This window comes from Cucurbita pepo, chromosome 18 (genome assembly GCF_057944985.1).
Source record: "Cucurbita pepo subsp. pepo isolate OVF chromosome 18, ASM5794498v1, whole genome shotgun sequence".
Classification (NCBI taxonomy): Eukaryota; Viridiplantae; Streptophyta; class Magnoliopsida; order Cucurbitales; family Cucurbitaceae; genus Cucurbita; species Cucurbita pepo.
The window spans coordinates 11,039,711-11,060,326 of NC_141815.1; the positions used below are offsets into that span (position 1 = coordinate 11,039,711).

Here is a 20,616-nt window from a genome sequence, read left to right on the forward strand (position 1 = left end):
AGAACGGTGCATCATCCAACACATCAAAAGTGTGTATTGAAAATAAGTTGGGGCATAGTAAAGTTCGAGAGAACGAGGCGACACGAGTGTCAAAGACAAGCTCGAATAGGGCTGGGTAGGGCCTCAGGTCATAACCTCAGAAGTTGGGGTTTTGATATGAGTTTTGGCATGCTGCTCGTGAATTAAGTTCATTTATATGAAAGATGAAAGTTCAACAAATTTGGTGTCAATCGGATACTTGACAGACTATACATGAGACCGTATGTCCGCTCGCCAAGAAAATGTCTACTTGAGAAGGATTGGAAATGCCTCCAAATGTATTACAGGCATAGTGTTCGCTCTCCACCACCTCTGGACCCTTTGGCCTAAGCGAGCTACCATGTGACACATGCGTGTGTTACAGCGTGCGCAAGCGTCATAGGACAAGCGGTCTCAAGCATCTTCCTTTGAAAAGGGTCTTTCAAGGACAATACCGAGCAACACAGGTGTTGGTATTGTGCCCCAGCCGATGTGTCAAAATAGTACAACATCACGATGTATGAGTCGTATTGTTGGGAATTAAGATGACAGTGAGATGCAACGTTATGTTGCAACGATTGAACATGCACAAACGAACAACGTGTATGACCGAACAAGCTTGGACTACACACAAGCAATGTTCAGTTGGCTTTGACAAACCTCGTCGACGATCCAACAAAGCCACAAAGCTAAACAAAAAATGAATACGAGGCTTGAGTTTCTCTTAAGACTTGTCATGAGCATGTCAAGATCACGACGCCACACCAACCGTGGCTTAGCTAAAAAAGCATAGTAAAGTGGTAACATAAACTCCTCGGCCAATAAACATTTCAAGATCCATTCCTGTATTGGTACGATATTATCCACTCTACCAAAAGATTTCCTACCAGTAAAGACCCTGTCTACACTAACATACCTGAACACGACTATGTTCACAGCTCCACCATTGTTCGAGAGCTATAACGAGCCTCGGGCGTTATCACTCCAACTTCCACTAATTTGTTGAAATAGAAAACATTATCTTTCGCAAAAAAAAATCATGAGAAGGTACTACATCAAACAAGAAATCCCAGATCTCAAAGCTACATAGAAAAGTTTACAAGTCAATAATAGAATACTTCAAGAATGGTCCAAGAATTGCACCAACATATCAATGTTAGTTCTTATAAGAAAGGAACAAATCATGCTACTTTATTTTCAACTTCTCCTCAGCCTACCAACAGCACTCCCAGCAGCAGTGCATCAAAATCCACTGCATTCTTCACACTCAGCACAAGCTTTGTCCTGTCCTGTCGCCTTTTCCGATACGAATCAGTTGTCAAAACCGTCCGAGTCGATGCTGCTCAAGGATTTGAATATACGCCATCATTTACGACATAACAGAATTATCAGAGTTGCAATAACACATTGTTCATTCACAGTTCATATTGTTTAAGTGTAGAAAGGAAAAGGAAAAGTATGGTCGTTCAGCTTCCCGAGCATTGGACTTCGCCTAGCAAACACGACAAGTCCAGACTTCGAAGATGCATTCCATGCATCATTTAGTACGATGGAATCGACGTTACACAAAATGACCGTATACTCACTAACCCTCTCTAAGAAACTTAAAAATTAATACACCAAAGATAAGACCGATATCGTGGCCGAAAGATGGTAAAGATGCTGCAAGGGTTGTCAGTATCTCTTCTAGTGAAGGTAATGTCATCATAAACCCTAAGAGACATTGTGAGATCCCACATCGGTTGAGGAGGAGAATGAAACATTCTTTATAAGGGTGTGGAAACCTCTCCCTAGAAGACGCATTTTAAAAACCTTAAGGGGAAGCCCGAAAAGGAAAGCCCAAAGAGGACAATATCTGCTAGCGGTGGACTTAGACTGTTACAAATGGTATCAGAGTCCGACACCGAGCGATGTGCCAACGAGGAGGCTGAGCCCCGAAGAGGGGTGGACACGAGGCGGTGTGCTAACAAGGACGCTGGGGCCCGAAGGGGGGTGGATTGGGGGGTCTTACATAGATTGGAGAAGGAAACGATGTACTCGAGCGGGTTAAGAAGCAAATTTAAACAGCTAAAACCAAATGCTTCCCAAAAGCCATCACAATTCAAGTACATATTTCAGGAATATAGTAAATCAGTGACAAGAAACACATTTTTAGGTACCTGTTATTCATAAAATTTAAGTAATCCGGAGGCAGCAGAAAGCATTACTTTCTTGCTTCACCTGCATAGCTTGTCTCTGGTGCTCGACACGATGGAGTTGTGATGAAAGCTGCAACAAGTCAATGGTCGGGCCACCTTCACACGGATCTGCCAAATTCGATTCATGGAAAATCCGATTCGTAATTTCTAAGTTCACTGCATCACTTGTTTCAGGTGTCGATATGGGACCAAGAGTACAACCTTCCGAAGCATTCAACCCTGACGAATCGAATTTATTCGACACGCCATTCACAGAAACCTGGGAGCTTACTCCCATGAGCTTTTCAGAAAGTTGACTCATACTGTAATGATTTTGGCCATCAAGCAAGACCATAGGACGACCAATGGGAATCCCTGATGAATGAGTTGAGGAGTTTTGTGTTTGAGATGACAGAAGAGAGAGAGCACAACCGGAGTCTGATAATCCTGATAGTCGATCGGTTGATGCTGCACTATAAACACTGAAGTATTCACTACTGCCTAACGAGGGGTTGTGAAAGTAAGAACGAGAACTCGAATTCACGCCTCCTACACTAAGAGGATATTGATTACTGTTGTCCTTGAACATATTTGTGGCGCTTGGATTCGGTTCGTTGTCATGGAAAGGGGGAACTTGGGTATCAATATCGTAAGGATCGAAGAGAGATTTCGAATGCAAATGGGCAGTAGGTGCATGAACAGCAGCCAAAGGCATATATTCATTCTTGTCTTCAATTTTCACAGTTCTACACCAATCACTTGTTCCATATTTCTCTGGATTCAAAATACCATTTGGTAATATCCCTTGGCAGATAAAGGATGTTGCTGTTAATGCCGTTCCTTGAAGCCTGCTACCTGTAGAGTTTACAAAATTGATGACTGAAACACAAACTAAAACAAAAATCGTGAATTCGAAAGCTGTATATCGATGCCGTACGTAAGTTTGTGAACATGAAACAAATTTAGTACCATTATATGACTGGAGAAACCTTCCAGCCCTGCCAGAATTGATAGCCACCTGAGGCTTTCTCCGACGTTCGTTATGACCTGCAAGGCGTTTACGACAGCTGCGCTTACCATCATCAAACTCAGCTAGCAAATGAAACCTGGAAGTCAAAAGCAAGACCATATTAGAGCAGCAATAATACTAATGATTTTCTCTGTTGATGGGGCGTTGGGGCAGCACGAGTATAAAGTTAATCACGATGTTAATCAGCATTAATATCATTTTTTCGTGAATCCATGTGGATCTCCAGTGTGAACGATCTAAACATACATTTAAAAGATCAACCAAAACTAATATGACTGATGAAAATTAACGAACCTGCTACATTGCTGACAAAACCTTTGTTCTATGCCATTCACAATAACTTTTGCAGTCTTTGAGTGAACTTCACACACTTTATGCCTCTTGTGGTAGTCTTTAGAGGAGCTAAGATCCTTGTTACACCCATAAACCTGGCAGAAATAAGTTTGAGAATTCAACCCGGAAGCTCGAACTCGTTTCGAAGGCATCGACGACTCAGATGATGCCAAAATGGGGGCTCCCTTAAAGAATTTGTAGCCATGAGCCTCCCTATGGTCAGCAAATCTCCCTAGCTTTAAATCAATGAATGAAGAATCTCGGCTGGTTGAGTCCACAACAGAGCCAGAGAGCTTTGATGTGGATTCATCCTCCCCCAGATATGCATTGGATGGATTTAGATATCTTCCACCAACGACCTTGCTACTCAAAATGTCACAAACTGAATTGTCTGCTAATTGTTTCCCTATCATTTCAGGGAATATGAATTCCCCAAATCCTTGATTCTCGACATGTTGACCTGTTGGTAACATGGTGCTACCAAAGTTGCAGGGGTGTTTGAATTCCCAACCCAACAAAGAATCTTTGTTCCTTGCAAGAGAACTTGTAGGCGAATTCATTTCATCAGACATACATCCCTTCCCTTCAGAAACATAGCTCCAAGACTCCATTACAGAAACCAAATTACCCAAAATCACCCAAACTTGTTGTCTTCACTAGTTAAACATGGAAGATCTTTCATAATCACTGTTCAAAACCTCAAAAACCCCACATGAACACAAGGAGAAGGAAACCCATATGTCGTTTCCAGCTCCCCAACACAACATCATGGCAAAAAAGGCAAATGGGTTTGTGGGGAAAAGGAAGAATATATCAAAGAGAAACTCAAGCTCAGAACAAAATCAACCCCAAAACTGTGAACCCTATGAGAATCATCAAAACGAAAAAGAAGAAATCAAGAACAGAAAAAGGAAGAATAAGGTGAATGCAAAGAAAGCCCCAGAGAAAATACAGAGAAAAGAGGGAAAAGCAGAGAGACCCAAGTGGTGAAAAGGCAGGAGGGAGGTATAAGAAGAGAAACAATAAAGGTTACTGAAAATTTGGGGTTTACTTTACCAGTGCACTGTTGATAAGAGGTATTATGATAAAGGGCTGAAATGGGGTTTACTTAATGTCGAAGATATTTATGGTGTGTGCTACACAAACTCCATGGAAGAAGGGGGTTGTGGCTGCCATTTCTGGGGACAGAAGAAGAAGAAGAAGAAAAGGGATTATAAGGTAACGGTTTTAGCTTTGCAGAGCAGTCGTTTTCCCCAAACGAGTTATTTGGTGTAATATGAATATGAAAAGGCAAATAAAAGAGGAGAATTTTTTGGCATTTTGACACCTTCATGGGCTTTTGTCTTGGCGAAGGAGGCAAAGTATTGATTTGATTCCCACCATTACCCTGCTTTGGGTCAACCATTATTACCCAAAAAACTCTCCTTTTCTTCTTCTTCTTCTTCTTCTTCTTTGTTCTTGAACACTCCTTAAACCTTCCCTAATTTCGTCCCTAATTTCTTCCCTAATTCTCCTATTCCATTTCATTTCTTCAAACCCTTTGAAATTTTAAGAAAAATCCAACCTTTTTCCCCTCAAATCTGCTCCCAATGTTTGATCTCTGACCCCTTTTGCATTCATTTCCTTCCAACCCACAATTTCTTTCCCTTTTCTTTTGCTCTTTCATTGCTCAATCTTCAATAAATCCAACCATTCAAAACCCTTTTATTTACAGCAAAAAAAAAAAAAGAGAGAAAAAAAACATGCTCCCAAATGACAAAACCTGGTGTCCTCCCTCCATTCCAAATGTGATGTCCTACGTTAGTTGGGGACGAGAACAAAAGACCCTTTTACAAGGGTGTGGAAACTCTCCCCCAACAGAAAGGGTTGAGAGGAAATACAAAGGAGAAAGACAATATTTGCTAGCTATAGATCTGAGTTTTTATATCTGCCCCTATTCAAAAAATAAATAATAATAATAATATTTTTAAAAAATAGTGAATTTTTTAAACCCATTTATAATAAAATTAATTTTCATATTTTTCCACATTTTGTAAAATAAAAAAGAAAAAAAATAAAAGTTGTATTATTGATGAGGTTTGAAAAATGAAGATGGGAAATAAATAAGGTGAGAGAGGGGGAAGTAATTAGGGATGAAATTGCGTAGTCAACACCAACAAAATCATAAATTTTATTTTCTTTTTATTTAATTTAAAATAATTAATTATGAATTTAATTTTGTGATGTTGGGATCTAGAAGACAGGCCCCACTTCCAGCACTGTCATTTATTTATTTATTTATTATTTTTGACATTTTTAAAAACAACCTTTTAATCTTATAATAATAATAATAATAATAATAATAATAATAATAATAATAATAATACACTTCATATATATTCTCCATCCATCGGTCTCTCTCTTCTCAGACTCCTCTGTCCTTTCGCTATCAAACATTAATAATCAATTAATTCCCAATTTTTAGATTTTTCAACCAAAAATATTAAATTTATTTCAAAAATCAAATTTTATTATTTTAAAACTTTTAATGCATAATTACGATTTTCATTAATAATTTTTTTTCTCAATTTACTTAGAAATAACTCCGCGATAATTTTAATATTTTTTTATAATATTTTTCCAAAATTTGTTCGGAAGAATAAAATTTTATTTGAAATGAGTCATCGAAATCAAATCTAAATATTTCATAGCTTTCGACTGTACCGCTAGACTCTAGTTAATTTATAATATTATATTCATCGTCAATTCAATAAACAATACATAAATAAAGAATTTTTATTATATATATTTAAATAAATAATTCATTTATAAAATTTCAAGTCATCCATAAATTTTTAATTTTATATTTTCTAAGAAAAATCTCTATAAATTTACAAAATTGAATGAAACTTACCTTATATATATATATATATATATATATATATATAATTTATTTTTTTACCAAAACACTCCAAAAATTGAACACGTGTTTAATTTAATAAAATTGGGAGTTAAAAATAAAAATTAATACATTTTTGTCCAATTCAAACATAATAATTGATTATATATTATATAAAAAGTGATTCGAATTTAAATAAATTATTTTTACCATGTCGAAGTAGTTGGGTCAATTTTATTTTAAACCGCCTTCAATTTACCGCAGCTGGAGATTTAGCACCAGTTAAAAGATATGACCACTCGTTTAGAGTTGGTCGGTTGAAGAAGTGGGCCATCTCTAAAATAATAATTTAAATATTATTATCTGGTCACTCACATATTTTTACTGTTTACGCTACTGAAATCGGAATAAATAAGTTAAATTAAAATAGTTAATATAATTCTTAATTTATAATTAATAATAAATGTTAATTTTATTTGCAGTCAATCTTTTTTTATTTATCCAATAAACGTTTACCGATTAAAATTAAATATAAATTTTAATTTTATGGAAATATGTGATTTTTTTTTTTTAAATATAAACAACCTAAACCAACTATATTAATAAAAAGTTGAGGATCTCGTAAATAAATTAGAGAAGAGGGCCAACGCCGAAAAATAATTAATAAAAAAATTATGGGACCACAAGAAATATGAATGTAATTAAAGAACCTACTAGAATGAAAATTTTTGTTCTTGTTCCATTGATCTAAAAATAGACAATTTTTCACTCAGAAGTTATATAAACCGAATTTAGAAGTCTAATGTCTTTATAGCTCGTTCAACTTCAAACGTCTTGTGATTATCAAATTCGTCTCTATCCTCACTAACCCAAGTTAATATTAACCGTTCTAAATAATTTAATTCCATATTCACTATCTTTATCTTCAAAAGGACGTTGTGATCTAATCGAGATGTGTATTCTCGTTTATCTTTGTATATTGCTTCTTATCCACTGTGTCAATTAAATGACGTGTATCACTATCAAATATAGGCTCGGTCGAAGCCGTTGTTAAATGTAGACTAGGTTGAAACTCGATATTCAAAGACAAATATAAAGTACAAGATAAATTGAATGCAAAGCAATTAATTGAGGATGGAAGCCCATATTTCCATAGATAAATATTTTTTTTTCTCCTAATTAAAAAAAAAAAAAAAAAAAAAAAAGTCTTTAAATTAGAATAAACCAGTTTTGAAGGTTTTTCTGTGTCTATGGACCAAACAAATTTATTGGTAGTGAAACTAACAAGTTGGTAGTTACATGGCCCACCAAACAGCTGCCTTTGGTCCTCCTCATGAATGCCCTTTTAATGATTTTTTTATTTATTTATATTATAAATAAAATACAAATATATTGTATTAATTTTGTTTTTTAATAAATAAATTATATTTTAAATTTATAGTTTATGATATTATTTTGTAATTTTATATCAAATAATTAAATGAAAATTATTTTTCAATATTCCTTTTTTTGGATCTATTATTGAACTGTTATTTAACAGTTGTAATGTGATGTTGAACAGTCACAAGTACACTACTTGACCATGGCCCAACCCTAAATTACACACAAAAAATAAAAATAAAAATAAAAATAAAAATATTACATTTATCACTTAAATGATCTTTAAAAAATGATATAAGAAATTATTAAAATATTCTCGTACCCATCGTCACCTCCCGACACCCACGATCAACAACAATCACTTTCACCTCTCTCTCGGCGATAATCATAGTATTTTGAATACAAATTTAAAATTATTAATTTATTAAGTGAATTATTTTATTTGAATTATTATTATTTTGGATTTGAAAAAGGTGAAAAGGATGGCCATACCCCATTCATTCAATTGTCCACCTCAAGAATATAATTAAAGAAAAGAAAAGAAAAAAAAAAAAAAAAAAGAGAAATAAATAAAAGTGGGGCCCACAACATTTAGTTCCCCATGAGGGTAAGGTCTATGCGCTCTTTGTGTTGTGTTGTCTCATTGATCTTTCTTCCATTACAATTATGATGCTCCCTTTCTCCTTTTCTTCCCCCTTGATGAGAAATAAAGATAGATAGAAAGATTGAAAGGACAACTTGTTTTACTCTTCAATAATTTTCTCATACCCCATTCTCTTTTAACTCGTATACACCCACTCTCTCGATCTTAGATCTGACAATTCCTTCACTCGTCCATCCCGAGTTACACTGCTGCTGTACCCCTACTGTACTCGTGATTTAACAAACAACGATTCAAGTTTCGAGACTTGCTTCTTTCATTTAGTTAGTGTTTTGGACTTGTTTCATCCGTTCGGTTATTGTTCTGATGTCGACTTCGATTATCAATTGCTGAATACTATGTAGTCTAAAGATTGTCCGCTCGACTTTATTATTATTTAATTAGTTACTGTATTAAAATTAAAATTAAAAAGAAAAAAAAAAAGCCTTTTGAATTGGTGAGCCCAATAAGTTGGGTAAGCCTCAGATGAAGCCCATTAATGAACCAACCCTAAAAGGAGAAATCCAAGACGGACGAAGAAATGGTTTTTTAAATTAAAAAAATGTTTAATATTGCCAATAATTTAAATCTGTTTTTCTATTAAATTTTGTAAATTCTTTTTTAAAAACTTAAAATAAAGAGACTAAATGTAGTAAAAATTTAGTTTAAAATATTAAATAATTAGTTTTTTTTTTTTTTTTTTAAATAGTAAGTTTGACCTTTGAAATATTAATGAATTGTTCGAGTATCTGAATTTGACGACAAATAAATAATTTAATAAATGGCCGAACACTTTGTTAAAGAATTTTAATTTTAATGAATCAAATTAAAATTTAAAATATTAAAAATTAAAAATTAAATTGAAAATGAGAAGTAAAATTGCAATACACTCAAAATTGTGAAATTACAAGTAGGGGATTGTATCACAATTGCATTGAGCTATTCTCCATTCTAATGAAAAAAATGTGGACTTTGCAGACAATATTAATGCATGTTCGAGTCTTGAGTCACATCTAAGAGAAACGTTTTAAAAAGCCTGATATAGAAAATAAGTTTAAAATAATTTTAAATAAATTAATATTACAAGGCTAAAGGCGAATAAGAACACTAGTGATTTTGATAGCATATAATTGGGATATAAAGAATTGATAACAAGTTATATCTTCTCATATATATTTTGCTCCATTTTAGCCATGAAGTATAAACATAATTTTAGTGACCAATCACAGTATTGACACAATAAGAATTGTTTTTCTAACATAAAAGCAAGTAAAAAAGATTTGGAATGAACATGTAACCATGAATAACATGTTTTGAACAAACATGACCAAGACATTTCACATGTGGCTACGTATAACACATCTTAAACAAGCGGTGTCTTAAACAAGCATGATTGCAACCCATGGCGATGGCGAAAGGTGAGAGTTTAGTAACTGTTGGGTTGTTTCCAGGTATGTTTTCGACAGATTCAAATCGGACCCACTGGCCATTTGATTAAGAATTGTCAGAGGGAGGGACATTTTGTGAATGAGGTAAATTCCGAAAGAAGTATATCCAAACATGATCATACTCGGACATCAAATTTTAACACTAGAACAATAGGATTTAATCTCTGAATCCTTCCGAGTTTGTTTTCTAGTTAAAGAATATAAATCTCTTGTTATCTTGAGCATAACTCTACTATTTTGTCTTTCTTGTACGTTTAGTTTATAAATGCATTGAAATGTGTAAAATTAGGCGAGCGAGATTACTTTAAGGAACCGATCTAGTTTATGAGACTGTAATGACCAAATTTTGATTTTGTTTGAACACATTTTAGCCCGATAATTTGGAGTGACTCGATCAAAACCAGTTGCATTCCGACAGGTAGTGATAGAAACAGCCGGAGTTAACCTCAGTTTGTGCCCTTCACATCATACACTTCTGGTCTGTAGTTAAGGCTCTTAAAATTTAAAAATCCCCACCTGAAGATTTAGTAGGAAAAGACTCCATATTTTCTTGTGGGTTGTTTGGCTACAGTCTTTCCCTATCCTTTCTGAAGCTGGGATTGTAAACCATGCCAGATTAGAAGAGCTTGTCATTGCTTAGTTGTTTCAGGCTAGAGACAACAGTCCTCAGAAACCAAACAGGAAGCTAAGGTTAAATGTTGTGTCGGCGGCAGGGCATGTTTTGTTTTTTACGGCACCTGCAGCATATATTTTCCTTTACTCCATGATTCATTAAAGTTGCCCATCTTTGACTTTCTCTTTCTCTTAGTCAAAATGTTGGTTTAATCTACCAAAATAATTAGAAAGTTATCTTATTTTATAATAAAATATTAATATAATAGTAGAAATATAAATATTTTATAATAAAATATTAATATAATATATATAGTAGACTATAATTTAGTACTAAATACCCTTCACATCTGGACTTACAAAATTATATTAGTGAATTTTTTTTATTTAGGCTAAAATTAAATGAGGAAGTAAAAACATTTTTTCATTAGATAAATAGGACTGGATATATATATATAAATTATTATATTATAGTTAATTTACAATTTCATAGACTTTAAATCTTTAAATATCTGTGTAATATTAAAATTTAAATTTTTTAAAAATTTGTTAATAAAATATATTTGATTTGTTAATGCACTTTTTAGCCATTCACTTTTTTTTTTTTTTTTGGTTTGAATCGATGTAAAAGGAAAGAAGATTCGTTTCTCACGTTGTGCTTCGCTTGACCATTTATGTTTCACTCGTGTATTGCCTCTCTCGACTCTCTCCATTCCTAACTCTCTTTGTCTCTCGCTCTCTCTCCATCTCTACGTCCCTCAATCTTTGTCCATTTGTCACTCTCTCTCGTGCTCTTTATATCTTTGATCTTTCGTTTTCGTGTCTCGCGCTCTCTTCGTATTCGATCTCTTGCACTCTCTCCATCCTTCTCTAACTCTTGTTTCTTAAATATCATCGTTTCTCCGTCCCAATTAGACAATCCCAACCCAATTTAAGATATGGTTGAGTTAGGTTGAATTGTGAATCTTCTTTGGATAAAAAAAAAAATAAATAATGAAAAAACTAAACAAAACAAAATTTCAATTTTAAGACAGAGATATTATTTTTATCCAAAAAAGAAAGTTGAGATGGAAGATCAAACCTAACGCAAGAAGGGGATAAAGAAAAAGGATCTTCAACAGTTGAAGCTGAAAAATCCCTAGTGGGGGCAGAAGGAATCGTAAATTTTTTATGTAATTGGGCGGTGTGTGGCAACAATGGCGTTTTTGGATGGTAATTACCATTCGACTTAGCCTCGCTGGCTCATCAACTACAAAACCGCCGCAGATGCTCCCAAGAGCTGTGCATTTCCTTAGCCTATGCCCCATTCAGACCCTTTTTCATTTTTGGGAGACACCGTTTTGCGGAATTCTGATTCTGATTCTGGGTACTTATTCTTTGCCTTCGATTGGGTTTTTAGATTGAACAAAAAGGTGGGCATTTCTCAGAACTGAAGAGGGTGTATTGACTTGATCGAGATTAAGCGCCACTGTGGTTTTAGTGAGCAAAACAATCGATATACTGGAAGTTATTGTGTCTTTTGATTGAATCTGGGTCGGTTCCGGTTGTTGATTTCGTGTTGAATTGGGGTTAGTAATCCGTGAATATGAGGCGGCGGCCTGCCGACTTTCGCCGCCCGGTTCGACGGAGGTTTTCGCATTGGATCTGGGCGCTTTTTGGGCTTTTCACAATCGTAGGACTCCTTTTGTTTGTAGTTCACCATAACCATAGCGAAGATCGTATCGAACAGTCCGTCCTGGTAATACCTTCTTCTCTTCACTTACTTCTACGTTTTGAGCTTCTTGATTTCAATTGAATCGATGTCTTCATACTTGTGTTTGGCTGAATCATCGCTCACTCTGCTGCTGCTGTTACATTATTGAATTCAATTGTTCTTATTTTGATTTGAGGTTTCTGAGCTCAACATTATCTTAATTACGTTGCTGTTCATGTATGCCTTCATTGTTCTTCCCTGGATGCTTACATTGTTTTTTCTTGCACAATTAGGTATCATTATGCTTTGGGCCATTTTTGTTCTATACATTTATGGATATCAAATTTGTAAAAGAGTGTTTGAGATGGCTTGACTAATATATAGAGAAGTTTAGTTTGTTTCGATTGTTTACTGCGCCTATGAGTCTATTTTAGGTGATTCTAGTTTCAGAAAGGACTACAACTTTGGAGTTGGTAGGAAATAATTGGGAGACCTTTTTGTTATTTTCTCTTGTTTAAACCTTGAAATGGAAGTTACTCTGATTTGATGTGAGAATTGAGGTAATTGGCTGTTTGGACTCTTTAGCCAATGAGATGGAAGTGGTTGGCTATGGCAGTTTGAAGTGGATGGATAGGAAGTAAAGTAGTGAGATCCGCATCGGTTGGAGAAGGGAATGAAGCATTTCTTACAAGAGTGTGGAAACCTCTCTCTAGCATACGCGTTTTAAAAGCTTTGAGGGGAAGCTCGGAAGGGAAAGCCCAAAGAGGACAATATCTGTTAGTGGTGGGCTTGGGCGGTTACAAATTGTATTAGAGCTAGACACTGGGTGGTGTGCCAACAGGATGTTGGTCCCCAAGGGGGTGGATTGTGAGATCTCACATTGGTTGGAGAGAGAAACGAAACATTCCTTATAAGGGTGTGGACACCTCTCCTTAACAGACGCATTTTGAAAATGGTACAAATGGTATTAGAGCCAAACATCGGACGGTGTGTCAGCGAGGACGTTGGGCCCCAAGAAGGGTGAATTGTGTGATCCCACATCGGTTGGAGAGGGGGACGAAACATTCCTTATAAGAGTGTAGGAACCTCTCCCTAGCCTACGCGTTTTAAAAACCTTGAGGGGAAGTTAGAAAGGGAAAGAGTACAATATTTGCTAGCGGTGAGCTTGGGCTGTTACAAATGGTATCAGAGCCAAACACTGGGCGGTGTGCCAGCGAGGACGCTGGGTGTCACGGTCCTGCATTCTTGACCGTGCGGCGTCGTGATCTATACACGCTCACGACCAGCCTTAAGGGGAATTAAGCCCCATATATATTTTTCGCCCCGGCTTTGTGGCTTCGTCGGACCTTAGGCGAGGTTTGTCTTCGCCCATCGAACATCGCTTGTGCGGAATCCAAGCTTGTTCAACCACACACGCCGTCTGTGCGTGTATGTTCAATCGTCTGCGACACATACGACTTGCCTCTACGCTAGGCCAACTCATTCGGCTCGACCTTGCCTCTACTCGGGCCAAGGTCTCTCAATACAACGTCGCATCTCATCTTGCCATCTCGATCCCCATCGACGGGGTCCATATGTCTTGACGCCATCCCGAGTCTCGGGATGTCGTCGGCCATCATAACTCGTTCGGTCGTGCCATCGAGAATGGGCCCGCGTGTCGTTCATCTCATCGGGGCTTCCCAAACATCCATCCATCCGGGTTCTATCGAGGCATAGGCCCTCTCGTGCCCATGCCGAGTCATTTACGGATACCGTACCGGATAGCGGGTGTCTGTAGCAACCTCCAACATGCGGGCTAGGGCGCAATACCGGCACACCCGTGCCGTCCGGTACTGTCCTTCAAAAACCCATTTCAAAGGAAGTCGCCCGAGACACTTGTCTCGGCACGCTCGCCCACACTGTGACACACGTATGTGCCACAAGGTAGCTCACTTAGGCCATAGGGCCCAGGGGTGGTGGAGAGCTAACACCATGGTACCCCCTATAGTACATTTTGAGCCATTTTCATTCTGCCAGGAGTAAACATGATTTTTGTGAGGTGTCATACGGTGTCGTGCATTGTCCGTCCAATGTCCGATTGACACCAAACTTGGCGAGCATTCATATTTCATATGGACGGACTTAACTCCCGAACCGCATGCCCAAATTCCTTCTGAAACCCCGACTTTTGAGGTTAAGGCCCGGGGCCCTACCCGGCCCTTCAACAAGCCTATTTTGTCCTTCATGTCTATGCTGATGTCTCTGTTATGCTTGTGTCTCAACATGTCTTCAATGCTCACTTTGCGTGGTGGTGTGTTGGATGATGCATCGTCCTCCTCGATCGCATCATGGCATTCTTCTACGTTGGCCTGCATATGGCCGGATGGGCGTCTCTTGAGGGACGCCCCTTTGCTTGTCCTGGCGTGAGGGTCACAACCTACTCTCTTCATAGTAAGGTTGTGACACTGGGCACCCAAGGGGTTGGATTGTGAGATCCCACATCGGTTGGAGAGAGGAACAAAGTATTACTTATAAGGGTGTGGAAACCTCTTCTTAGTAGACACGTTTTAAAAATGGTATAAACGATATCAAAGCCAAACATTGGGCAATGTGCCAGCGAGGATGTTGGGCCCTAAGGGGGGTGAATTGTGAGATCCCACATCGGTTGGAGAGAGGAACGAAGCATTCCTTATAAGGGTGTGGAAACCTCTCCCTAGCAGACGCGTTTTAAAAACTTTGAAGGGAAGCCCGAAAGAGAAAGCCCAAAGAGGCAATATCTACTAGCGGTGAGTTTGAACGGTTAAAAAATGAAGTGAAGCAATAAGGTGATGGGCTTTAAATTCTCTGTTTTATAAGAAGAGTAACAAAGAATGAGTAAGAGCTTTGTTTGTAGTCGGTCGCTGTGGGTAGACGGGAGATATGATAGAGTTAAGCAAAATAGATCTCGGGGATGCATCGGATTTTTATTATTAAATTGTCGATATCTCGTTGGAGTAATTGGAAGAATATGTTTTCATGGTTTTAGAATGTTCTGTTTAGAACATCAACACTGTTGATTGAACATCAATTAAAATTAAAATTTATATTTCTCTTACAAGGCATTGTGATATGTCATATGATTGTTTCTGGCTCGACTCTTAGTCATAGTCGCTTCTGAAACAGTATGTGTATCCATTTTCTGGTTGTAAAATCAATTTGCATTGCAATGGCTGCTGATCACATGTTGTTGCAGTGAATTATTAGTTGCTTATTATTTTTTAGAATATATAGTTCAGGTTGGGACAACAATGGCTAGTAATCTCGAAACGCTAGGGAAAAGGAACTGATAGTAATAGGAGTGAAAATATATGTATTACCAAATGCTACGATGAACAATACCATGGACATACTTGTCCAATACGTGTTGTCTGTGGCCGCGTGCCGGATGTGCCGGTCATGTTTGTCCAGGGCGTGTTGCCCATGGCCGCGTGTCTGTTCCAACCCTTTTTACTTACTTTCATGCATAGTTAAATCTTTACTATTCTTGTCATGTCAATACGGGGGGTGACCGTTCACCATAATCATGTTTACACCTGCTAGGGCTAAAATACTCCAAAACATACTATAGGAGGATGTGGTTAGTTGTCAATTTTTCCTATCTGGGTTATATGCTATCAAAGTTGTGGTTGCTGCTTATTCGCTTTTAGTCTACAACATTGGTTTCTTTCAAATTGTTTTCAACTCATTTTTTTACTCACATTTTCTAAAACATTTCTCTCAAATGTGACTCGAGACTCGAGACTCAAGGCTCGACAATCCCAAAATTCGACTTTCACACGGTTGGCTTGTTCACTAGGTTAGAACAAATGTCGCATAATTGTTGTCCCATTGCCACAAGCGTGCGATTGTGACACAACCCCTTGACCCACCTAATTTCACCTCGAAGCACTGGTATGGCCATCAGCCATGACCAAGTGGATTCAAGCACACACAAAAAAAAGTGTAAAAAAAAAGTGTGTATATTGATATAGTGCTCAGGTTGTATCTTTTCATGTCCAAACAACGAGGATACGTTTGGTGACTTTGAAATGGTTAAAATCACTTCGAAATATACATTTAGTCATTCAAAACAAATTTTCATTGCATATGATGGCTGGAATGTTGATTAGTTGACTTCCGACTTTTTCCAGGAGAGAAACTCAAGAATTGAACGAGTTGCTCATGACAGATTAAATTTCACTGAAGAAATATCGAGCGCTACATCGTTTTCCCGACAATTGGCAGAGCAAATCACACTTGCCAAAGCGTATGTAGTTATCGCCAAAGAGCATAGCAATCTTCATCTAGCTTGGGAGCTGAGCTCTAAAATCAGAAGTTCCCAGCTGCTGCTTTCAAAAGCTGTGATGAGAGGGGAACCCATCACTCTAGAGGAAGCAGAGCCCATAATCAAAAGCCTATCTTCTTTGATATTCAAGGCACAAGATGCTCATTACGATATTTCGACCACAATAATGACGATGAAGTCTCATATTCAAGCCCTTGAAGAGCGGGCTAATGCTGCCACGGTACAAAGCACGGTGTTCGGGCAAGTTGCTGCGGAAGCTCTTCCGAAGAGTCTTCACTGCCTAAATGTGAAACTCATAGCTGATTGGATGAAATATCCTTCCTTTCAAAAAATGGCAGATGAGAGGAAAAACTCGCAGCGAGTCGTGGATAATAATCTGTATCATTTTTGCATATTTTCGGACAACGTTTTGGCAACGTCTGTCGTTGTCAATTCCACTGTTTCTAATGCCGATCATCCGAAACAGTTGGTCTTCCACATTGTCACGAACAGGATCAACTATGGAGCTATGCAGACTTGGTTCCTTAGCAATGATTTTAAAGGATCCACAATAGAAGTCCAAAAGATTGAGGACTTCTCTTGGCTGAATGCCTCTTATGCTCCTGTTCTGAAACAAATGCTCGATCCGAATACACGAGCGTATTATTTTGGAGGGCTTCAGGATTTGGCAGTTGATCCGAAACTACGAAACCCGAAGTATATGTTGTTGTTGAACCATCTTCGGTTTTACATTCCAGAGATCTATCCACAGCTAGAGAAGGTAGTTTTTCTTGACGACGATGTCGTAGTCCAGAAAGACCTCACACCACTATTTTCTGTTGATTTGCATGGAAACGTGAATGGAGTGGTCGAAACCTGTCTCGAAGCGTTTCATCGTTACTACAAGTACCTGAACTTCTCTAACTCAATCATAAGCTCAAAGTTTGATCCACAGGCGTGTGGATGGGCGTTTGGAATGAATGTTTTTGATCTAATTGCATGGAGGAAAGCAAACGTAACAGCTCGGTATCATTATTGGCAGGAACAAAATGCAGATGGTTTGCTTTGGAAGCCAGGGACTCTTCCTCCTGGTTTATTAACCTTCTACGGGCTAACGGAACCACTCGACCGGAGATGGCATGTCTTAGGATTGGGTTACGACCTAAACATCGACAACCGTTTGATCGAAAGTGCAGCTGTAATTCACTTCAATGGGAACATGAAGCCTTGGTTGAAGCTGGCCATAACCAGGTACAGGCCTCTCTGGAAACGTTACTTAAATCAAAGCCACCCTTATTTTGAAGATTGCATTACAAGTTAAAACTGTACCACCAACATCTTCCACCAATGCTTTCATTGTAGATTCAAAAAGTAGACAATTTTGAGTATGGTAGGAGATTTTATTTACTCCACCCCAGTTTCTTGAGAAGAGAAAGAAAAAGGGATGAATTTATACATTAGAGAAGTTAAAATGTAAGGAGGAAAATGGCTGTGAGAATCCATTTTTGGCTGGTGATAGCTTCTTCTTCTCCCATCAGCAAGCTGTAGATTTTCTTGTTTTTACTCCCCTCATGATCTGCAAGCTACAGATTATTATTCACTTGTCAATTTCTTTAATAATTTGTTCAGAACATTTTAGCTGTGTTGTAATTGAAATCAATTTATTGTTCATACATATGCTCATGTGCTTCAACTGAATCAAGTTTGTACCTGTGAATCGCCTATGCAAAAGTGGCAGTACATGAACAATGAATCCCTTTAAACCAAACCCTTTTCACCCAGTAGGAGACGATTAAATTCCCTTTCAATAAACAAAACCCTTTTCACCTTTTGCTTTCGCATTAAAATACCGGTACTGCCATGTCGCTACCAGTTCAGCATCCACGAACCCCCTCTCTCACGATAAGCCTCATTTTCCTCTCTCCCTCCAACAGAACAGTCATGTAAATACGATAAATCCTGCACCATGTCGGACCAAGCAGAACACTGTACCCTTGTTCATATTGATCGCGTTGCTCGGATTTGGAAGAATCCTTTTTAATAAATGGAATGAGAACTAGATATTCGCCATGGTCAATGCGACGCTCATTAGTTTGACTCTGCGGTTTCAATTTAGTTCCCTAGAACGAAAATAAATGGAGAGACAGAGAGAGAGATGTTCATTGCCTTGAAAAGAGGTAAAAATTGGGGGAAATGGTTGAGGAGGGGAAATTCCGCCTGAGTCGAAAGCTGAAGTCCTCAATTGTTCTGCCGCCGGAAAAAGAAACCGTCGAGGACTCTCCGGTTAGGGTTTTGATACAGGTTTCCCTCTCACTCTCCTCCATTGCCAACCTCTCTATGAAGCTTCTCCCCGGAGTCCGTTACACATGCCTGAGAATTTGGCGCGGAAAATGTTCGCTTCGCAGGCCTGGAACCTCAAATCGACTAGTCCTGCCCAATTAGACGAGCCATCATTCAAAGCCCAATTAGTCAAGCCATTATTAAAAGCCCAACTAGTCGAGCCTTCATTAAAGCCCAATTAGTCGGCCTTCATTCAAAGCCCAATTAGTCCGGCCTTCACTCAAAGCCCAATTAGTCCGGCCTTCATTTAAAGCCCAGTTGCTCGGGCCTTCATTCAAAGCCCAACAAGGCGGGCCTTCATTAAAAACCCAATTAGTCGGGCCTTGTAGTCTGGCATTCATAAAAAGCCCATTAGTTGGGCCTTCATTCAAAGCCCAATTAGTCGGGCCTTCATTCAAAGCCCAGTGAGTCGAGCGTTCATTCAAGGCCCAGTTAGTCGGGCCTTCATTCAAAGCCCAGTTATTCGGGCCTTCATAAAAAGCCCATTAGTTGGGCCTTCATTCAAAGCCCAATTAGTCGGGCCTTCATTCAAAGCCCAGTGAGTCGGGCCTTCATTTAAAGTCCAGTTAGTTGGGCCTTCATTTAAAGCCCAATTAGTCGGGCCTTCATTCAAAGCCCAGTTAGTCGGGCCTTCATTCAAAGCCCAGTTAGTCGGGCCTTCATTCAAAGCCCAGTGAGTCGGGCCTTCATTTAAAGTCCGGTTAGTTGGGCCTTCATTTAAAGCCCAGTGAGTCGGGCCTTCATTCAAAGCCCAGTTAGTCGGGCCTTCATTTAAAATCCAGTTAGTCGGGCCTTCATTTAAAGCCCAGTTAGTCGGGCCTTCATTCAAATCCCAGTTAGTCGGGCCTTCATTTAAAGTCCAGCTAGTTGGGCCTTCATTCAAAGCCCAGTTAGTTGGGCCTTCATTCAAAGCCCAGTTAGTCGGGCCTTCATTCAAAGCCCAGTGAGTCGGGCCTTCATTTAAAGTCCAGTTAGTTGGGCCTTCATTTTAAGCCCAGTGAGTCGGGCCTTCATTCAAAGCCCAGTGAGTCGGGCCTTCATTCAAAGCCCAGTGAGCCGGGCCTTCATTCAAAGCCCAGTGAGTCGGGCCTTCATTTAAAGCCCAGTTAGTTGGGCCTTCATTTAAAGCCCAGTTAGTCGGGCCTTCATTCAAAGCCCAGTTAGTCGGGCCTTCATTCAAAGCCCAGTGAGTCGGGCCTTCATTTAAAGTCCAGTTAGTTGGACCTTCATTCAAAGCCCAGTGAGTCGGGCCTTCATTCAAAGCCCAGTGAGCCGGGCCTTCATTCAAATCCCAGTGAGTCGGGCCTTCATTTAAAGCCCAGTTAGTTGGGCCTTCATTTAAAGCCCAGTTAGTCGGGCCTTCATTCAAAGCCCAGTTAGTCGGGCCTTCATTCAAAGCCCAGTTAGTCGGGCCTTCATTCAAAGCCCAGTGAGTCGGGCCTTCATTTAAAGTCCAGTTAGTTGGACCTTCATTTAAAGCCCAGTTAGTCGGGCCTTCATTTAAATCCCAGTTGTTGGGCCTTCATTAAGAGCCCAATTAGGCGGGCCTTCATTAAAAACCCAAGAAGTCGGGCCTTGTAGTCTGGCATTCATAAAAAGCCCTATTAGTTGGGCCTTCTAATCTAAATAATAAAAAATAATAATAATAATACGGACTTATGCGCCATGCTTCTAGTCTCCCGCCACGTTTGCTGGTCGCAGGTGAAAGACGCACCTACGTTGAACGATGGACGATCCGACAATTGCAAGCACACTACCCTCCGAATTTCTGGGTATATTTTCGTT

General features: G+C 38.6%; 2 protein-coding genes across 3 annotated transcripts; one reads left to right on the forward strand and one right to left on the reverse strand.

Annotated features, from left to right (window-relative positions):
- Window positions 1-1,069: 1,069 nt before the first annotated feature.
- On the reverse strand, window positions 1,070-4,948 carry LOC111779616 (squamosa promoter-binding-like protein 6). Of its 2 annotated transcripts, XM_087119646.1 has the most exons (5): window positions 4,615-4,948; window positions 3,520-4,421; window positions 3,165-3,301; window positions 2,178-3,050; window positions 1,070-1,357 (listed from the first exon to the last, which is right to left on the reverse strand). In XM_087119646.1, exons 2-4 carry the CDS (start codon window positions 4,167-4,169, stop codon window positions 2,194-2,196), a joined length of 1,644 nt encoding a protein of 547 aa, XP_086975772.1. In that variant the 5' UTR covers window positions 4,170-4,421; window positions 4,615-4,948; the 3' UTR covers window positions 1,070-1,357; window positions 2,178-2,193. The 2 variants fall into 2 exon arrangements, with proteins under 2 accessions (XP_086975772.1, XP_023515466.2); XM_023659698.2 differs by having other exon boundaries at window positions 3,520-4,948.
- A 6,628-nt stretch (window positions 4,949-11,576) lies between these two features.
- On the forward strand, window positions 11,577-18,166 carry LOC111780740 (hexosyltransferase GAUT11). Its single transcript, XM_023661225.2, has 2 exons — window positions 11,577-12,254; window positions 16,358-18,166. Exons 1-2 carry the CDS (start codon window positions 12,102-12,104, stop codon window positions 17,810-17,812), a joined length of 1,608 nt encoding a protein of 535 aa, XP_023516993.2. The 5' UTR covers window positions 11,577-12,101; the 3' UTR covers window positions 17,813-18,166.
- The last annotated feature ends 2,450 nt before the right edge of the window (window positions 18,167-20,616 follow it).